At 37.6% G+C, this 19,292-nt stretch overlaps 1 protein-coding gene across 2 annotated transcripts; it reads right to left on the bottom strand.

Annotated features, from left to right (window-relative positions):
* Positions 1-4,184: 4,184 nt before the first annotated feature.
* On the bottom strand, positions 4,185-18,458 carry nudt7 (nudix (nucleoside diphosphate linked moiety X)-type motif 7). Of its 2 annotated transcripts, XR_005634902.1 has the most exons (5): positions 18,296-18,458; positions 15,466-15,622; positions 12,446-12,604; positions 7,609-8,192; positions 4,185-4,710 (listed from the first exon to the last, which is right to left on the bottom strand). XR_005634902.1 is itself a non-coding variant. In XM_039763353.1 (4 exons), exons 1-4 carry the CDS (start codon positions 18,349-18,351, stop codon positions 7,824-7,826), a joined length of 741 nt encoding a protein of 246 aa, XP_039619287.1. In that variant the 5' UTR covers positions 18,352-18,458; the 3' UTR covers positions 7,437-7,823. The 2 variants fall into 2 exon arrangements, 1 of the variants encoding a protein (XP_039619287.1); XM_039763353.1 differs by lacking the exon at positions 4,185-4,710 and having other exon boundaries at positions 7,437-8,192.
* Positions 18,459-19,292: the final 834 nt, after the last annotated feature.

Below are 19,292 nucleotides of genomic sequence, written 5' to 3'. Positions count from 1 at the left end.
AAACACTCACTTTCAAGTTTTCATTATTTAAAAAAATGCATTTATTTATATATTTATTGTTCAAATTAAAGTTGAACTAAGACATACTAATGTAGCTGATTCAGGGAGTGGCTGGGTGGGGGCCCCAAGAAGATTCTACTTCAGGCCCCAGCTTGTGTACAGGAGGCACTGAGTAAAATGCATATAATGCAGCTACAAGGAATAAACAAGCTGCGTGTTTTGGATCTGACCAGCAGAAGACAGGTTTTGTCTGTCGGATGTTGTGGGGTTTATGTACCACAATAGAATGGAAAAGTAGAAATTAAAAGGTTGAGACTGCAAATGAAGTTGGCAGTACCTATATAGCCTTCGCATGGCCATCAGTTCAGTCAGGCAGCACCTGATTGGCTGTCAGAAAAAGGGCTGAGCTTGTAAAACTTTGAAAATGTTGTTATGCAGTTGTCTAATTTAAAATACCCTTCAATTTCTAGTCATGCAGTATGACATCCTCAGGTAACAAGCTCAACCACTTCGGTCGTTAAGCCCGACATCCCCTCCAACTTAGAGCCGTGTGATGTGACAATGGCTTTACTTGCACATGCTTTTTCAGAAACCAGATGACAGGAAAAAAGCCCTTCAGTCAAAAGGAAAAATGTGAAAATGATTGGCCCATGATTTAAACCATGGGCTCTGGAGGTGTGATGCAGCAATACTAGCCACAGTCACAAATGTATTGTTCCATTTTATAGTCACTCTAGTTCTTTATTATTTGTTGTCTTACTTTTCCCTGAGCATATACTGCTAATACAACCCAATAAAATGAATCTTCTAGTTAGTACTCTACTGACAAGCATTCTAATTACAAAAAAGTTCATTTTTGTTTTTCACAGTTTATACTTTAGGTATATAGAGGTTGGGCCATAAGTTTCCATACATAGGAAAATAAACATTTTTTATGAAAAAACATTTTTATTTTTATACATGATTGCCATTGTTTTGAAAACACATTTCAATACGTGTCCGCCACTGCTGATGAACACATATTAGCACAGATGGAGTTATGCTTGTAATGGCGTTGGTGATACGTTCCCTAAGATGATTTATGTTATCTTTTCCTGATACACCATGGCCTTCAAATGCCCCCAAAGATAAAAATCAAGTGGGGTGAGATCTGGGGATCAATTCGTTGCGCTTTATTCAAACACATTTTTTAAGTTATCTGAAATATATAAAATAAAATTTTAAAAACCATATGTATGGAAACTTATGGCCCACCCTTGATCAATTCTGATTTTACAAATCCAATCCTACACACAAATGTTTTTGCCCGTAAAATTTTCATTCAAAACACTGAATGCCAAATTTATTTTTTTTAATTTGGCATTACTTATGTTAGAAAAAAAGTATTTTGTGGAAGCGCCAAGTTTAAAAACAATTCTTTAAAATGTACCCCTGTGCCTGACAACCAAAGCACTTATAAGGCGTAATTTTAAGATATCTTGAATGGAGGGCAATGGAAAATGCCTTTTCACACCCTTGGAAACACATATTTCCAAACCATTTTTCTTGAAAGACAAAATCACACTAAACTGGTCCTGCCACGTGCTTAATATGGTGTTAATTTACTTCGATTTTTCATGAGAACTCCTCTCATGAGGGCCGTTGCTATTAGATCCAACTAGCCTAAGTGAACAGAAAATGTCTCCTTACTTCAAGAAATGTAGGAATATGCAATAAAATGATTATTTCTGGATCCCTTTTGTTGTCAAAAACAAAATGAGAGAATGTTTTCTTATATCAATTTTTTTTGACGGTTAAAAGTGGGCATATTCAGTAAGTTTTTGGGCTTTTGTTTTCCAGTTATGCCCCATACCCCTAGACTTCCTTTATAAAAACGCCAGGGCAAGCAAGATATTCCTGGCAGGCAGACCCAAGGTGGTTTGAGTGGGACGCCATACCTCATCATCACTCAAGCTCAACATAGGGGTTCCACAAGGTTGTGTTCTACGCCCTCAGCTGTACCATTTCTACACATATGACTATACAACTGCATATGGGTTAAAAACATAATTGTCATGTTTGCTGATGACACAGCTATGGAGAGCCTGATATTAATCAACAATGAGCAGGCCTACTTGGTTGAAGTGGACAGTGTCACAATGGTGTCAGGGCAATCATCTATTACTAAACATCAGCAAAACAAAGGAGCTGATTGTAGACTTTGGGAGAAAACAGCAGAGGCACTAACTACCACCCCCTCAGTATTAACAGAACTTATGTACAATAAAATCAGAAAATTGGTCAAGGATCTTAATATTTTTGTAAGTCACAGTATTAAAGATGAATATTGTGACTGGGTCACATTTTTGAAGTCACAGCCTTTTGTAGGCAAAGTCATGAGCTGCATGCATCAGATTTTTCTTCATCATTGTTCCTATTCATGATGTGAGCTATTCATGATGATAGGGCAATTTGACATAGAAAGCACCACTTAAGCATTGTTTGATTTCATTGAAAATATGCACATGCTTATCAGATAAAATTGATGGAATTTATGGTCGTATGATCAGGTCTAATGATGTACTCTTCTGAAAAATAAAATATTAAATTTACATAACTGTTACCTTAGGCTAAAATTTTACACTGACATCTATGATTGTTTTATCAATGAAAGCCTTTATGTTTTGTTTACTATTTTCTTTTAACTTTTGTTCATACTCCATGTGAACCTTCTTCCTCATCATCTTGCCTGCTTTTATCCATAGTTACTTGCATTCAGTATACCATTTTTTGTTGCTGAAATATTATTTTTTTAAGAGCACTGAGTCAAAACTTTGGTGTTCTGTGAGCAGTATTATCACTTCTCACATGATTGAAAGAGAAAACTAATTTGTGTGTCTAGTAGCTAAGACTGAATTGTAAATCAAAAACTTGCTCAATCAACCCCGTCTAGTGACCATGTGACTCAAACAAGCCACTGTGGCAGTTATACACACACCAATCAGCCACAACATTAAAACTACCCACCTAATATTGTGTATCCCCCCTTGTGCCATCAAAAAAGTTCCGACCTGTCAAGACATGGATTACATAAGACCACTGAAGGTGTCCTGTGGTATCTGGCAAGAAGCTGTTAGCAGCAGATCATTTCAAGTACTGTAAGCTGTGAGGTGGTGCCGCTATGGATCAGACTTGTTTTTCCAGATGTTCGATTGCATTGAGATCTGGGGATTCCGGGCCCCCAAGTCAACACCTTGAATTCTTTATCATGTTCCTCAAACCATTCCATAACATGTTTTGTACTATGGCAGGAAGAAGAGGCCACTGCCAGCAGAGAATACCATTGGCATGAAGGGCTGGATTTGGCAGGTAGGTGGTATGTGTTAAAGTAACATCCACATGAATGTCAGGACACAAAATTTCCCAGCAGAAAATTGTGCAAAGCTGTTTTGGTGGTGGACAGGGACCAGCACGGGCACTCTGACCCGTCTGTGGCTATGAAGCTACATATGCAGCAAGATGTGATACACTATGTGTTCTAACATCTTTCTCTCATAGTCAGCAATACATTTTTCAGCAAATTGTGATACAGTAGCTCTTCTGTGTGGTTAGACCAGATGGGTTAGCCTTAGCTCCCCACGTGAATCAATAAGCCATTGGCGCCCATGACCCTGTCGCGAGTAAATGGTTGTCCTTCCTTGGACCATTTTTGGTAGGTACTAACCACTACAACAACAACAACAACAACATTTATTTATATAGCACATTTTCATACAAACAGTAGCTCAAAGTGCTTTACATATTAAAGAATAGAAAAATGAAAGACATAATTATAAAAAATAAATCAACATTAACATCGAATAAGAGTAAGGTTCAATGGCCAGGGGACAGAAAAAAAAAAACTCCAGACGGCTGGAGAAAAATAAAATCTGTAGGGATTCCAGACCATGAGACCGCCCAGTCCCCTCTGGGCATTCTACCTAACATCAATGAAACAGTCCTCTTTGGATTTAGGATTCTCACGGAAGGGCTTGATGATGATGATGGTCACGTAGACTTCTTCCTTTTAATCCGTCCATCATTGTTGGAGCATCATGAAGCTTTGAGTAGGTGGAGGTGGCGCAGGGCACCACCACAAAGAAACCGGAAAAAGAAACAGAAAAGAGAGTAGGGGTCAGTACCGATTTTAGAGCCACCATGAATAGTTGTTATGATGAATTGAACATACAGAGTATCAGGATTAAGTTAAATTATGATTAAAATGAAGTTATAAAAAGGCCACTACACACAGAGAACAACCCATAAGACTGACCATTTTGGAGATGCTCTGATCACAATTTGGCCCTTGTCAAAGTCGCTCAGATCCTTACAGTTACCTATTTTTCTAGCTTCCAAAACATCGCCTTCAAAAACTGACTGTTTGCTTGCTGTCTAATAAATCCCACACTTTCCTAGGTGACATAACAAGATAATCAATGTTATTCACTTCACCTGTCAGTGGCTTTAATGTTGTGGCTTATCGATATATTTATAACATTAAATACCTTTCACAAATCCCCCTAACACGATTCTGGGTCACAGAGCCTGTCCTGGCAGCATAGTGCACAAGACAGAAACTTAGCCTGGACTCAGCAGAGTTCATTCACACACACATACTCACACAAAGCCAATTCTGAATTGCCAATTATGATCTTCATGTCTTTTGAGTTGTTTGAGGAAAAACAGAGTACCCTGAGGAAATGTAAAGCAAATATGAATAGAATGCATAAAGTTTACACAGACAATAATTGTGCACAGAATTAAAATCTTTACTCATGTTGCCACCAAGCTGTTAAAAGTTGTATTTACTTTATCTTAATAGAAACCTTTTCTTTTTGTTTATTCTGGTCTTCCTAGTTTTATTTGAGTCCAAGGATGGCTCAAGTAAAATCCCTAGTGATAACAGTAGCATACTTACAAACTCAATATTGCAATTTGTATTAGTGGATGTCCCATTAATAATTTATACACAGTACTGTAACTCAGTGGTTTTCAGGTTCAGTCCTGCAAGAACCAAATTTTATCCTAATAAAAAGGCCAAAATAATTGAGTAAATATTAGTTTGGGACTGTTTAGGAACAAGTAATTACTGAACAAGGTTATAAAATTGTCCAACACAAGTGAAGAGCTCCAAATGAAACGGAACATCACAAAACTAGTTACTCTATTAGTTAACTATTATGAACCTAGCATCAAAACCATTTTCATTTAGAAACATTTTTAATTAGAAAGATGTTCACTGAACAAGACAGTCTTCAAAAGCTTCTTAAACACATTGAGGAGATCAGAATTTCCTTTGCAAGTGGACAGCTCCTTCCAGCAGCTTAGAGCTATATAAGAAAAGAGTCTGGATTGAGACTTAGTGTGTCACAGGCGGCTGGGGGTGGAGCCTAGCCGGGACGCCCGTGGGGACTGGCGGAGGGCTGGTGCCTCCTCCCGACCACGAGGAGGCGACCGCCCTGGTTTTGTTGGTGGCTTCGGGTAGGGGGCTTGGAAGCCCAACCCTGTAGGGGCCTGTGGCCACCACCAGGCAGCGCCCCGGTGCCTGAAGAATCCTGGAGCCCAGCACTTCCGCCACACCAGGAAGTGCTGGGGGGAAGAAGACAGGAGACACCCGGAGGGCTTCCGGGTGCTCAGCCGGCACTTCCGCCACACTGGGACGTGTCCATGGAGGAATGCCGGGAAGCATTCGGGTGTCGGGTGGAAGAAGGACGGAGCTGGAGAGAGGACTGGAGGCGGCCTGAAACAGATTGGGAAAGGCCCGGACTTTGGGGAATCAGTGCTGGAGTCACTGGGTTCGTGCACTAAAACTATTTGTACATAGGTGTAAATAAACGTGTGTGTAGTGGAACAAACAATGCCCGTCTGTCTGTGTCCGGGTCCCGTTCACAAGTGCTATATAGAGGGTTATATTACCAGATGCCATTCATTAGCAAACTTAATTGGATGAGAAGACATGTACCCTGTAGGACCTCAAGACTGCCTCCATATACAAAGGTACTGATCCACTACTGCATGTTGTGACTGAGAGCCAGTATACTGACTAGAAATATATGTATACTGTATATATTCAGGATTTATTACCCATTTAGACAAAACTGGAAGTGCTTTGAGGATTATGTTTTTTTGATTTTGAAAGTGCCTTCAGTACCCTCCAGCCACCCCTGTTTAGCAGAAAGCTCAAGGATGTGCAGGTAGACGAGACTATGGTGTCAAAGATTGTGTACTATCTGTCAGGCAGAACATAGGATGTTAGGCTCAAGGAACGTGTCTGTGGTGTTGACATTAGCAGCACTGGAGCACTACACGGAACGGTCATAACTTCTTTTCTGTTTACCCTGCACACTTCAGCGAATTAATATAACAGACTCAGTTATATGGCTACTCTCAGCATGCTGGAGGTAGTAGTGAAGGAAAGAATGAAGTTGAAACTGATGGCCATTATGAACAATACTGCACATTCTCTCTGTTAAACACAATCATTATGTACTTTTAGCCAACAAATTATTCAGTAGGAGTGTATCTATCTATCAACAAGTTTTGAATTTTACAACCAAAGAAACAACCTAATTAAAAAGGCAGGCTCAGTTATAGGACACACTCTGGACTCTCTGGAGTGGGGTAGTAAAGGACAGAATTTATAGAAAAAACAAAACTTGATGCCATTATGAACAATGCTGTACCTCCCCTCTCTGACCCCACTAATACTGAGAACTTTCAGTCAATTATTCAGCAAAAGATGCTACCGGAGTTCCCTTATATCAACAGCAATATGTCTGCGTAATGCTTTACTTCTCATTGCCGACTCAGAAGTTTTTCTTTCTGTTGTTTTTCTTCCTTTTTAGTCATTCTGGTGTGTGTTCAGATTATAGTGAATGTGTCTATCTATCTATCAACCTATCTTGCTATCTGTCTAAGTATACAAAGACATTGCAGTTATGTTTCAAGATATTCAAAGCCACTTTGGATAAAATGAATGCTAACAGTGTCCCCTAGTGATATTTAGTGAATTATTCACAGTAGATAAAAATTATCTCTTTAATAATGTCTATTCATAATCATTCTACTCTGCACTGAATACTTACTCTTTGTTATGCATTATTTAGTACAATACTACTCACATAGTAGTCTTGCACTTATTGCAAGCACAGAACATGTTTATTCCAATTTAATGAAACATAACATTTTTTAAAAACACAAAATATCGCTAATTTGTAATGTATTTGAATAGTTTGCCTCATTAACATGATGCCTGACGTAAGGTATAAAATATCATTAAAAATATAAAGTATAAATGGCTTTTCCCTCTAATGAAATAATGCTTTATATATTACAGTGCTTGGTATTAACCATTGTGCAGTAAAGTAAATTGTGCTTTATTGTTATGTAATCAATACAATAAATGCTGGCAACACAGAGAGACAATGAAAGTTTTATTCATATATATTTTACAGAATTCACAATACACATACAAAGTTTATATACTGTATGATTTAAATTAATCACAAGACCTCTTGAAAAGCATTAGTATTTAAAAGAGAGGGCACACATAGAAGATAAAATAAAGCAGAAGACTGATTAAATTCATACCTTACATGATATTCTCTACACAATTTGGCAAACATATTGGAAATATTTTATTTCTGCAAAGAAAAGCAGACATAATCAGTTACATTATTTCTTCATTAAGGGCTACACACTCTTGGAATATATGATTTTCTTCCTCATACATGTGCAAGAATTCAGTTTCAATCCAAAATTTGGTCATTTCCATTGTCAATTAGTACTGTTAATGTGTAATTATATCATAGGTTGCTTTGCAGGTGTGTTTTAAGCTTTGCTTCCAAATGGGTCAGCATATCATTAACGTCAAAGGCTGATACAAAACTGGGTTTCGTCCCAAAGGTTAACCAGGCAACAATCAAAGCCAAACTAGCAGTTAGACCCCAGATTAAATAGGACTTGTTTGTTTCTGGATCCTGGTATGTGAAAAAATCCAAATACTCTTGTAATTTCTGACTGGTTTGTCTTGGGAGGAATTGTCTGTCATGGTCTGTTGTATCCAGAAAGTAGGCGAGAGGCACAGAAAATACATCACTCACTTCATCTGGGTTGGGCCGGGCTTGAAACTTTTCTTCAATAAAGGCGACCACTGGAGTTACCAATGTTCCAGCCTATTAACATATGTACATATATAAATAAAAATCAATCAGGGATCAAAACAAAACACAGGTGACATTTTTATAGACTATAGTAGACGTATGGCATAATCTAAGCCATCATGCTGAATGAATAATAGGGATATCCAAACACTAATTAAACATTTAAGACAATTCATGGAGTAATACCAGAATTAACTCAAAAAGTAATAGCAATATATTAATTGACATTAAAACTGCTTAACATGCTTGATCCAGAATTGCATTAGCTTTCATATACCATAAAAAAATGTCCTTGTACAAACCTATTATTATGCTATAGCCAAATATCGTGAATCATGATAAATCACAAGTTAGTATACAGTTTAGTCCATTAGTCCTTTGGCTTATTCCTACTGTTGGGAAAAAATCAACACATTGATTTGTTCCAACATTCAATACTTAATGTGAATATATTGTGCGCTCTATATTCAATTTTTTGGGGACACCAGATTATTAACTGGCTACACAGAACTGCCGTTGTACGGTTCTGGTATACTTCAGTGAATTTCTAAATTCAAACTCATGTAGTACACAATGTTAAATTATTATTTACGAGTTTTCTTTCACATTCTATGAACCACCTGCAGGAGAAAGAGATCGTAAATGAACAGACTAAATTTCTTAGTTTCAATGTAGTGATGGGGCGCACTTCCACAGTAGTTGTGTACACATTCAACACCTGGATGACCAACAAACTGTGCATATCTAATTTTGAAAATTGCATATATTTAGCCCACAGGGTTAAATAATTGGCTGTTACATTTGGCTGCTACATCTTTATCACTTTAATAGTAAAAAACTGAGTCAAATGTGATAATAACTGGAATAATCATAAAAAAAAGATACTAATACTTTTAAAATAATGTTTGAGTTACCCCTACTTTCACTATCTATCCATGCATCCAAGTGCAAAGTCTATATAATTAAGTGGTATTTCTTTGCCCAACACCTAATACGAAAACAAGTACAAAATAATTAATTATATATCATCTGTTCTTTACAATCATTTATTTTGTGCATAAAGCACAATAGTCGTACTTGTTAAATGCCATATATTTGGGATGAAGCACAGGAAAGATATAAAAAGGTAATGACAAATTACAGCTCTCCTTAAATGATGGTGTCTAAATATCCGAAAAAGATCCCTTTTTTTTTTGGTAAATAATCTTCAAGTAGTTGTGACCTAATTGTATTTTCATTATACATTATCAAAAAAGAAAATGCACTTTTACAACCAACTGTTCACTGCACATATGCTGATTATGATTTAATTGATCTTTTTTTAAAGGACGTTTGTTTAGCTTTCTGGCTTCTTTCTGGCACTCTCTTTATAGCTCTGCTCATGTAGCTTGATCTGTGAGCCCATTCAAATCATACTTAAAAACTCATCTTAACTTACGTGTTTTTTAATGGACTACTCCACTAACTGCATTGTCTAATCTGAATCTAAAAACTAAAATTTAATTCGCATTAATACTCTTTTGGAGGCTTTGAAAATTACATGTACAGCAAGGTAGGTGGGCAGGGCAAATTTAGCAAAGGGCACTAGATTTTAATTGTGGGGGTGGATGAATAATAACAATACAAATAAAGTCCACATTATTTTGACTCACAACAAATATGCATGAGACTACATTAGCAGCAGATTACAGCAAACAGAACTTCATCCTGCACAAGGTCATGCTGCAGGATCGCACTGCAACAAGTCAAAGGAAGGCTGTACAATTCAAACATGTATAAGATGGCACTGGTAGTTTTGTTTTCATTTGTTGCAAGTTCATTTGTAATGTCATGTAAAGTGCATCCGGAAAGTATTCATAGCGCATCACTTTTTTCACATTCTGTTATGTTACAGTCTTATTCCAAAATGGACTAAAATTCATTTTTTTCCTCAGAATTCTACACACAACACCCCATAATGACAAAGTGAAAAAAAATTTACTTCATTTTTTGCCAATTTATTAAAAATAAAAAAACTGAGAATCACATGTACATAAGTATTCAAACCCTTTGCTCAATACTTTTTCGATGCACTTTTGGTAGCAATTACAGCCTCAAGTCTTTTTGAATATGATGCCACAAGACTGGCACACTTGTCATTGGCCAGTTTTGCCCATTCCTCTTTACAGCACCTCTCAAGCTCCATCAGGTTGGATGGGAAGCATCGGTGCACAGCCATTTTAAGATCTCTCCAGAGATGTTCAATTGGATTCAAGTCTGGGCTCTGGCTGGGCCACTCAAGGACATTCACAGAGTTGTCCTGAAGCCACTCCTTTGATATCTTGGCTGTGTGCTTAGGGTCGTTGTCCTGCTGAAAGATGAACCGTCGCCCCAGTCTGAGGTCAAGAGCGCTCCAGAGTAGGTTTTCATCCAGGATGTCTCTGTACATTGCTGCAATCATCTTTCCCTTTATCCTGACTAGTCTCCCAGTTCCTGCCGCTGAAAAACATCCCCACAGCATGATGCTGCCACCACCATGCTTCACTGTAGAGATGGTATTGGCCTGGGGATGAGCGGTGCCTAGTTTCCTCCAAATGTGACACCTGGCATTCACACCAAAGAATTCAATCTTTGTCTCATCAGACCAGAGAATTTTGTTTCTCATGGTCTGAGAGTCCTTCAGGTGCCTTTTTGCAAACTCCAGGCTGGCTGCCATGTGCCTTTTACTAAGGAGTGGCTTCTGTCTGGCCACTCTACTATACAGGCCTGATTAGTGGATTGCTGCAGAGATGGCTGTCCTTCTGGAAGGTTCTCCTCTCTCCACAGAGGACCTCTGGAGCTCTGACAGAGTGACCATCGGGTTCTTGGTCACCTCCCTGACTAAGGCTCTTCTCTCCCGGTCGCTCAGTTTAGATGGCCGGCCAGCTCTAGGAAGAGTCCTGGTGGTTTCAAACTTCTTCCACTTACGGATGATGGAGGCCACTGTGCTCATTGCGACCTTCAAAGCAGCAGAAATTTTTCTGTAACCTTCCTCAGATTTGTGCCTTGAGACAATCCTGTCTCGGAGGTCTACAGACAATTCCTTTGACTTCATGCTTGATTTGTGTTCTGACATGAACTGTCAACTGTGGGACCTTATATAGACAGGTGTGTGCCTTTCCAAATCATGCCCAATCAACTTTTTCACGTTGTCATTATGGGGTGTTGTGTGTAGAATTCTGAGGAAAAAATGAATTTAATCCATTTTGGAATAAGGCTGTAACATAACAAATTGTGGAAAAATTTTATCATGGGCCAGAATTTAAACCTAGTCTAATGCAAAATGTGAGGCATCAGTGCTAAAACCTGTCCTACTCAAAGGCACATTTTCTAGGCAAAATTGTACAGTCGTTGATATATCCATTGTGACTCTATTAAGTGTAAATATATCAAGATTTTAAGAGTCAAAGGTACATGCAGTGTAACATACAGACATGGTCAACATGCTGATGAGACTACATTGAGTCCATGACCACCATACATGTATGTCTGGAGCGTGGAACAATACCATCTGGTATAACACATCTTAATTTCCAATGTGACATGCAGATGGTAGGGTCAGGGTTTGATGTAAAAAACATGAATTCCTCTTGTAATGGTGTGCTGTATGTTTTCTTGCATTTTTTAGGCCTCTTAAAACTGGCTTAGTGTCATTTCAAAGCCACAACATACCTAAGCAAACATGCTGACTATGCACATCTCTCTATAGTCAGAATCTACCCTTTTCAAGAAGATACTTACAACAAAATAATGTGCGATCTCACAAAGCATGCATCATCTCCATCTAGTTCAATAAGCTTAACAGTAACAGTTTAATCCAATGACCTGACAGTCACCAGGTCTAAATCCAATAAAGGAATCTGGGATAACATGGAACAGTTCACAACATTAAATAACTTCCTGAAATAAATCTGAATGAACTGTGTTATGCTATTGTGTCAGCATGAACCAACATCTCCAAAGAATTGTTTCCACACATAGTTTAATCTATGCCTTGAAGAATTGAGGCTGTTCTGAAGTCCAAAGAGATCCTTACCCAGTACCAGATATAAAGGTGTACCTGATAAACTAGCCACTAAGAGTAAAATGCAAAGGAGAGAAGTCCTGCATTTTCACGAAATTTTCCCTAATTAATTAAACATGAGGTAGCTGACAATCTGTAATGTGAAATCATTCCTGCAGACTTTACAAGATGAAGAAAGTTTTGGTGTCTAATCATTAATGAAAGAAAATTTTAATATACTTACCTTGGTAATTATTGGAACAAGTCTGCAGATCACATTCACTTTCTCACGTGGAAGCCCTATTTCTTCTTCTGCTTCTCTCAGAGCTGTGTCTATTTCATTATTATCCACAGGATCAGATTTTCCACCAGGAAAACATATTTCACCAGCAAAATGCTTTAACTAGAAGCAATTTCCATTTTAACATACAACTGATATGCATTTAATAAAAAATGTCAAAATTATACATTTTAAATAGTACTAAATACCTGGATAAAGATGAAGCAAGTTGGAAAATATTATATTATGATCAAATAAATATGAAGAATGACAAAAAAAACACTTCATCTAAGTTAACGTGATTTAAAAAAAAAACAACCTAAATCCTTTACATAAACGGAATATGATAAAGCAAATACTGCAGGTTTGTAAGGTAATACAGTAATCCCTCGCTATATCGCGCTTCGACTTTCGCGGCTTCACTCTATCGCGGATTTTATACGAAAACATAACTAAATATATAATGCAGATTTTTCGCTGCTTTGCGGGTTCTGCGGACAATGTGTCTTTTTACTTCCTGTACATGCTTCCTCAGTTGGTTTGCCCAGTTGATTTCATACAAGGTACGCTATTGGCGGATGACTGAAAAGCTAACCAATCAGAGCACGCAGTTAAGTTCTCCTGACTGAGAAGCTAACCAATCAGAGCACGCAGTTAAGTTCCTGCCTGCTGAATGCAGTGTTAACCAGGAAGTCTCGTCTCGCTCATTCAGCATCAACGTGTTTCGCTGTGTAAAGAGTTGTGCTCTTTTGTGTTTATCTTTGTGCATAGTCAAGCCCTTCATTATGGCTCCAAAACGATCTGCTACTGCTTCAGGGGCCGTGCCCAAGCGCAAACGGAAGATGTTAACAATTGCCAAAAAGGTAAACGTTTTTGATTTGTTAAAGGCTACGATTCTTTTTATTTAAAAAGTAGGAAAGGAATATAAGATCTACGGCCGCAGTGTCCTTTTAACCAGGGTGCAAAACGAGTTGTAAGTGGATGTAAGAAGGCAGTAGTCTGGATGGAATCTGCTTTAGGGATTTGGATTGAAGAAGAACAACGGCAGTGCTACACAATCACCTGAAGTGGCTCTTTTAAGGGCTGTAACGCTCTCCTTTGTTGTGCAGTAAAATAAAACTCATTGTTATCGGACAAGTCATCGTGTCATTGTTGGTGAGTAACCATAATTAATTTTCTACTTACAGTACTTAGTACATGTACGTACATTTAGTGTCACTGTACACACACTTACTGTAGACAATTTTTCTTGCATTGTACGTATTTATTGCTGGTGGCCTGTCTATCATAATGGCTGTAACATATGTGATATCGGAGACACTCAATATCTTTAAAATAATATTTAGGTTTTACTGTATATAAACAGTGTGTTTATATACATAATTTTAATGAATCTTACCTAATATCTAAGAGAATACAAAGGGATTATGCTGTATAACTCTGCGGGGAATATTTATAAACAGTGTGGGAGAGTTTATAAGGGCTTAAAATATATAAAAATAACCATACAAACATATGGTTTCTACTTCGCGGATTTTCACCTATTGCAGGGGGTTCTGGAACGCAACCCCCGCGATCGAGGAGGGATTACTGTAATTGTCGGAAGGTGCAGTGAAATTCTTACTTGAATCTGTTGATCAACATGCAACACATCACCACTCTCCAGCACCATGATTAATAAGTGTAACTACTTTATATCAAAATGTTGGTATTCACTGTCTTAAAAAAAAAAAATCACACAGAACTAACATTAAAACTTTTGATTGCATTCAAAAAATCTCTTACTCTGTGGAGATAAAACACTTCTCCTTTGTTGGTTTTCCTACTCAAGCCAAGTCACATATCCTGAGTAAATGTCTCCTCAACTTATATTTAGAGGCTACTTCAAGCTTTTCTTAAATTAACTAGATCATTTTAGTGTACTGATCATACCAGCACATAAGACAATCTCTCAAAGTTCAGGTAGTCTACTGCTGGAGAGCTAAATACTGTGGTACTACTCTTTCCTTAATTCAATGGGCCTCAACAGCTTTCAAAAAGAATGACAAAAAGTTTTGCATGTTGCCAGGTGGCATCAAATAAAATCACGGGTGGGCAGATTCAGTCCCAGAGGGCCGCAGTGGTTGCAGGTTTTTGTTCCAACCCAGTTGCTTAATTAAAAAACAATCCTTATCAATTATTTAATTTCATGGCTTGCTAGTGCTTTAACTGTGCCATGTCAAGTCAATCTCATATTATACTGTAGATTTTTTTCCTTTCTAAGAATATCATCCAAATGAGTTGAAGTCTAAAACACACAAGTCATTCTCAGTGCTTCACTTTTTTCTCTTCACTTTCTTCCAAGTATTTAATTAAACCCAATAGTGCATGACAAAAATACAGAGGTGTAAATGGAAACAAAGTAAATGGAGAAATGCTGGTTTCTTTTGTCATTTGCATCGTATTGCTAAAAAGAAGCAATTAAAAAACAAGACTACAGCTGTTTAAGACTAAAATAAGCAATAAGGGTTTAAAATCTTAACGAGTGTGACAACTAAAGTGAAGCAGAAGTGTTAATTGAGCAGTAAGTGCTTCTTATTAAGCAATTCAACTGGAACAAAAACCTGCAGCCACTGCGACCCTCCAGGACTGAATCTGCCCATCCCTGCCCTGAAATAAATCATTGCACATGTTTTTCTTGGGGACTGTTGATTCTTTTTTATTTCAATGAAACAAAACTGGATTTTGATCATTGTGTCAATTAATGCATGCAGCCAACAGTTTACTTTTGAAATTTGTAAATTTAAATAAACAGTGTCCGCAGAGCAACTGTTTCAAAATTGCCCTGCCTTTCCTTTACTGCTATTAGGATATTTCCCAACTCTCTTCAATCTGGAATTGCATTAAGTAGGTTTGAGAAAGTTCTGCAATCTATACAAATACAAATATTACCTGTAAAATGCATATTTGATATAAAAAGCATAAAATAATAAACTAAAACTTACTTGTTTGGCCCGAACAGTCAACAGTACATGAACCTCTCCTTTTTTAAAAAACAAAGGGATAAGTACTGATGCTTTAGGTTTAAATGGTAAGTGTGAAAATTTGTTTCCCACATCATAACCTTTTAAAGTAATCTTGATTTTTTCTATAATAGACATTCTGAAATAGACAAACAAAATTAAAGATAATTAAAATGTTTATGACAAAAATATGTTGTTTACTTTTTGAGACTGGAATGTTATACTGCAGAAAAAAAGAATATGTTATGTAAAATTATACAGTCAAAAATAATAGTTTGTGGGTAAGGATAAATGAGAAATTGAGAAATGCATGATTTTAAAGACTGGCATTTCTAATATTTAAACATTATATTTTGGCAAAATGTACAGATTTCTACTTTATTAAATGAATTAATCTTTCAAACTTCAAAATGGGTTTTCTAAATATGGTGCTATGTTTATATAAAATAATTGCCAACTGCAGATTTATTCTCATTTGTCTTTGCCAGGTATTATAAAAAAAGAATGGTGGCACAGTGGTTAGTGATACTACCTGATAGCTTCAGTGCCCCAGGCTGAACTCCCAACCAGGCTAAAGTCTGGTTTTATCATTTTGTGTATGTGATCCCGCATGAGGATTTTCTTCAATTACCCTACCTTTCATCTACAGTACTTCCCAGAGACATGGAAATTGTTCCTTCGCAGCTCTAAGTTAGCCACAAAAAAAAAAGAGTAGAAAATGCATAGTGATGGACTGGTGTATAAACCAGAGTTCATTCCTACTTTTATCCTGCTGTAACCTCAAATTATTAGTGAGCTAGGTGTAGAAGGGCAGATGGGAAGTAACACATTTCTCAATAATTAAGACAAAACAAACAGCATTTGAACAGATATTCAAAAATGTATTTGTTTATGCAGTAGTATTTTCATAGAATTAGTTTATAGAGTTATCTACTGCATGCACAGTTAGAGTCAGAAGTTTTCTATACACTTAGGGTGCATTCTTTAAATCTCACTTGATAAAGCAAACCCACAGATTTTACACTAATAAACTAAAAATTTGCCATATCGTTTAAGACATCTACTGTGTGCAGGGCCAAAGTAATTTTTTCCAGCAATGTTCAGAGAGTATTTCACTTTTCATTGACTATATCACAATTGCAGTGGGTCACAAGTTTACATACATTTTGTTAATATTTGTTAATAATAAACTATAGCATCTTGATAGTTAATTGGTGCAAAATACCCGATGCACATCTTTAGAGGTGGTGTGTTCAAATTACTTTCCATGGTTCAAACCCTTTTGTATTGGTTATCGGTGCCTAGCTGAGAGGATTTATATAAAACAATGTAAACAGCAAAGAGGAAAAGAAAGAAATGCTTCACTGTAGCATATCATGTACAACCCTGCTCTGGATAAGCAGGTTAAGAAAATGCATAGATATAATAAAGGAACACTATACTAATATACAGAGTAGGGCTTTGATTTTTGCTCTCAAACAGCTTCTATTCTTTTTGTCATGGATTCTACAGGATCTTGGAAACAATCCTTGGAGATTCTGGTCCATGTTGACATGATTCCATCACTCAGTTTCTGCAAATCTGTCAGCTGCACATTCAAGCTGCAAATCGTCTGTTCTACCACACTCCAAAGTTGTTCTATGGTATTCAGATCCGGTGACCTGGGGAGGCCACTGAAGAACAGTGAACTCATTGTCATGTCCATGAAGCCAGTCCGAGATGACTGGTGCATTATCATGTTGGAAGTAATCATTTAGAAGATGGGTAAATTGTGGTCATGAAGAGATGCACATGGTCAGCAGCAATATTCAAAAAGGCAGTGGCATTTAAGCAACGATTACATGGTATTAACAAGCCCAAAGTGAGCCAAGAAAACATTCCCCCAAAGTTCAACATACATTCTGATAGTCTTGCTCACCACAGTTGTACATTATGGTTATCTGAGCCACCACCGCTTTTCTGTCAGCTCAAACAAGCCAAGCCATTCTTCTCTGACTTCACTCAACAACAGGGAGTTTCCATCTGCAGTACAGCCACTCACTGGAAGTTTTTGATTTTCGCACAATTCTGAATAAATTGTAGAAACTGCTGTGCATGAAAATCCTAGGAGATTATCAGTTACTGAAGAACCCATCTGGCATCAACAATCATGCCACAGTCAAAATCACTAAGATCACATTCTTCCTCCATTCTGGTGTTTGATGTTTACCTTAACTGAAGCTCCTGACCTCTATCGGCAAGATTTTATGCATTACCCTGCGCCACGTGATTGTCTTATTAAATAACTACATGTTATATAGCGCGTAGGTAGCACGCTTAAAAAAAGGAGGTGTATCAAAACTTCTGAGTGGCGATTGTGCACAAAGTGCGGTGCACCAATATCACCACCTGTTGATATTACTTAACTTTGAGGCTTGCTCGTTTTTTTAAAAAGATAGGTCAGTAAGATTGTATGTGAGTTAGCTGCGTTCCGTAGTGCGGTTGAGAATGAACGAACCGGGGATCGAACGGTAAGCGCGAACACATCTCTCTTTATGTTGCAATTAATGTTAAAATAACTTCGGTTTACGTAGAATGTACATAGTCTTTGAATATTCAGCTGACGATACTGAGCTCCAACTTATTTACTTTCCTCATAAACCGCACTCCTAATGTATTATGACTACAACAGAGACTTTATATTTCATCACTGACGGCTTTATATGTCCATAAAAGGTGTCAACTGCGAACACTACTACAAAATTCTGTTGAAAACGACATTAGTATAAATAAAAAATAAAACCTTTCTACTTAACGCAATTTCATAACTTACCTTGACGTCACATTACCAGTGGTGTGTCCCAAAATGAAACGTCTACGGAAAGCCATCTCAGCCTAGTGATTGGCCGCTCGATACTGAGGTTTCGATACTGTGTCGAGCTTTCGAAGCACCGGTGCTCGAAGCTGCTCTTTGAGGCTTGTTACAAATGCACCCGTCACGTGATTTTGAGGCGCGCTGGCGTAATGACGTCATTGATATCCGCGCAGTCAGCAGCCGATTTGGTCAGTCACTCGTCTGCCGAACTTCTTTAGTTCAAAGCGTAAAAGCAGTTGTAAGGTGTACTGACGCGAGTTCCAATCCTAATTGGGGCTCGCGCATGGTCCTTGCCTGAAGTTTAAATAATTACTTTGTTAAAAACAGTTATATAGTACTTACGGAGTTAACAAATATATTTTGGATACATTATGAACGATTTACATGGGACACCTTTTTCCTTGGTGTGGAATCGCGTTCACCTAGAATCTGTAACAAATTGATGAGCATATTTTGCGTAGGGCAGCACGTATTATAACAATCCAGTATCTATTCTACCCCATGTCGATCATATCAGAGAGGCTAAGAAACGCTTCACTAAAGCCGACGTGGTGATTACACCATATGCGCAAAACACTCCTCATTAAACGTTTTTACTATTCAGTGATTCCCAGATCTGTAGCTGATTTGTATTAGTGATTTCCAAAAAGCAATGAGAGTAAAAGCGTGTGCTGCATAACTAATCACATCTGTCTTTAAAACAGAATCAGCGCCATCAACAGCGTCTTCTGCAATTTTGGGAAAGCCTCGGGATGTCTGCGTTAATGAGACAAAAATGGTTAAAAGAAACTTTGCGATTTCATCCAGAAGTGAACATAAAGATCACTCAAGTACTGACAAGAAGGAACATCTGGATAAGCTCACCTGGAGCCAAACTTTCAAAAAAGCACATGACTTTGTCAGCTTTAACTTTATCCTTTCCTTGTGAATGCATCTTATTAAAGGCTGCGGCTTA

Source organism: Polypterus senegalus, chromosome 9, assembly GCF_016835505.1.
Source record: "Polypterus senegalus isolate Bchr_013 chromosome 9, ASM1683550v1, whole genome shotgun sequence".
NCBI lineage: Eukaryota > Metazoa > Chordata > Cladistia > Polypteriformes > Polypteridae > Polypterus > Polypterus senegalus.
This window is presented reverse-complemented; position numbering and strand designations above follow the sequence as displayed.

What these genes read in the sequence shown, in the direction of transcription:
- nudt7 (XM_039763353.1), bottom strand. Translation starts at nt 18,351, where the DNA reads ATGGCTTTCCGTAGACGTTTCATTTTGGGACACACCACTGGTAATGTG. An exon ending in TGACTGTTCGGGCCAAACAA is followed by an intron (nt 12,605 to 15,465) that starts GTAAGTTTTAGT and finishes AATTGCTTCTAG; the next exon opens with TTAAAGCATTTTGCTGGTGA. An exon ending in TTGTTCCAATAATTACCAAG is followed by an intron (nt 8,193 to 12,445) that starts GTAAGTATATTA and finishes ATATGTTAATAG; the next exon opens with GCTGGAACATTGGTAACTCC.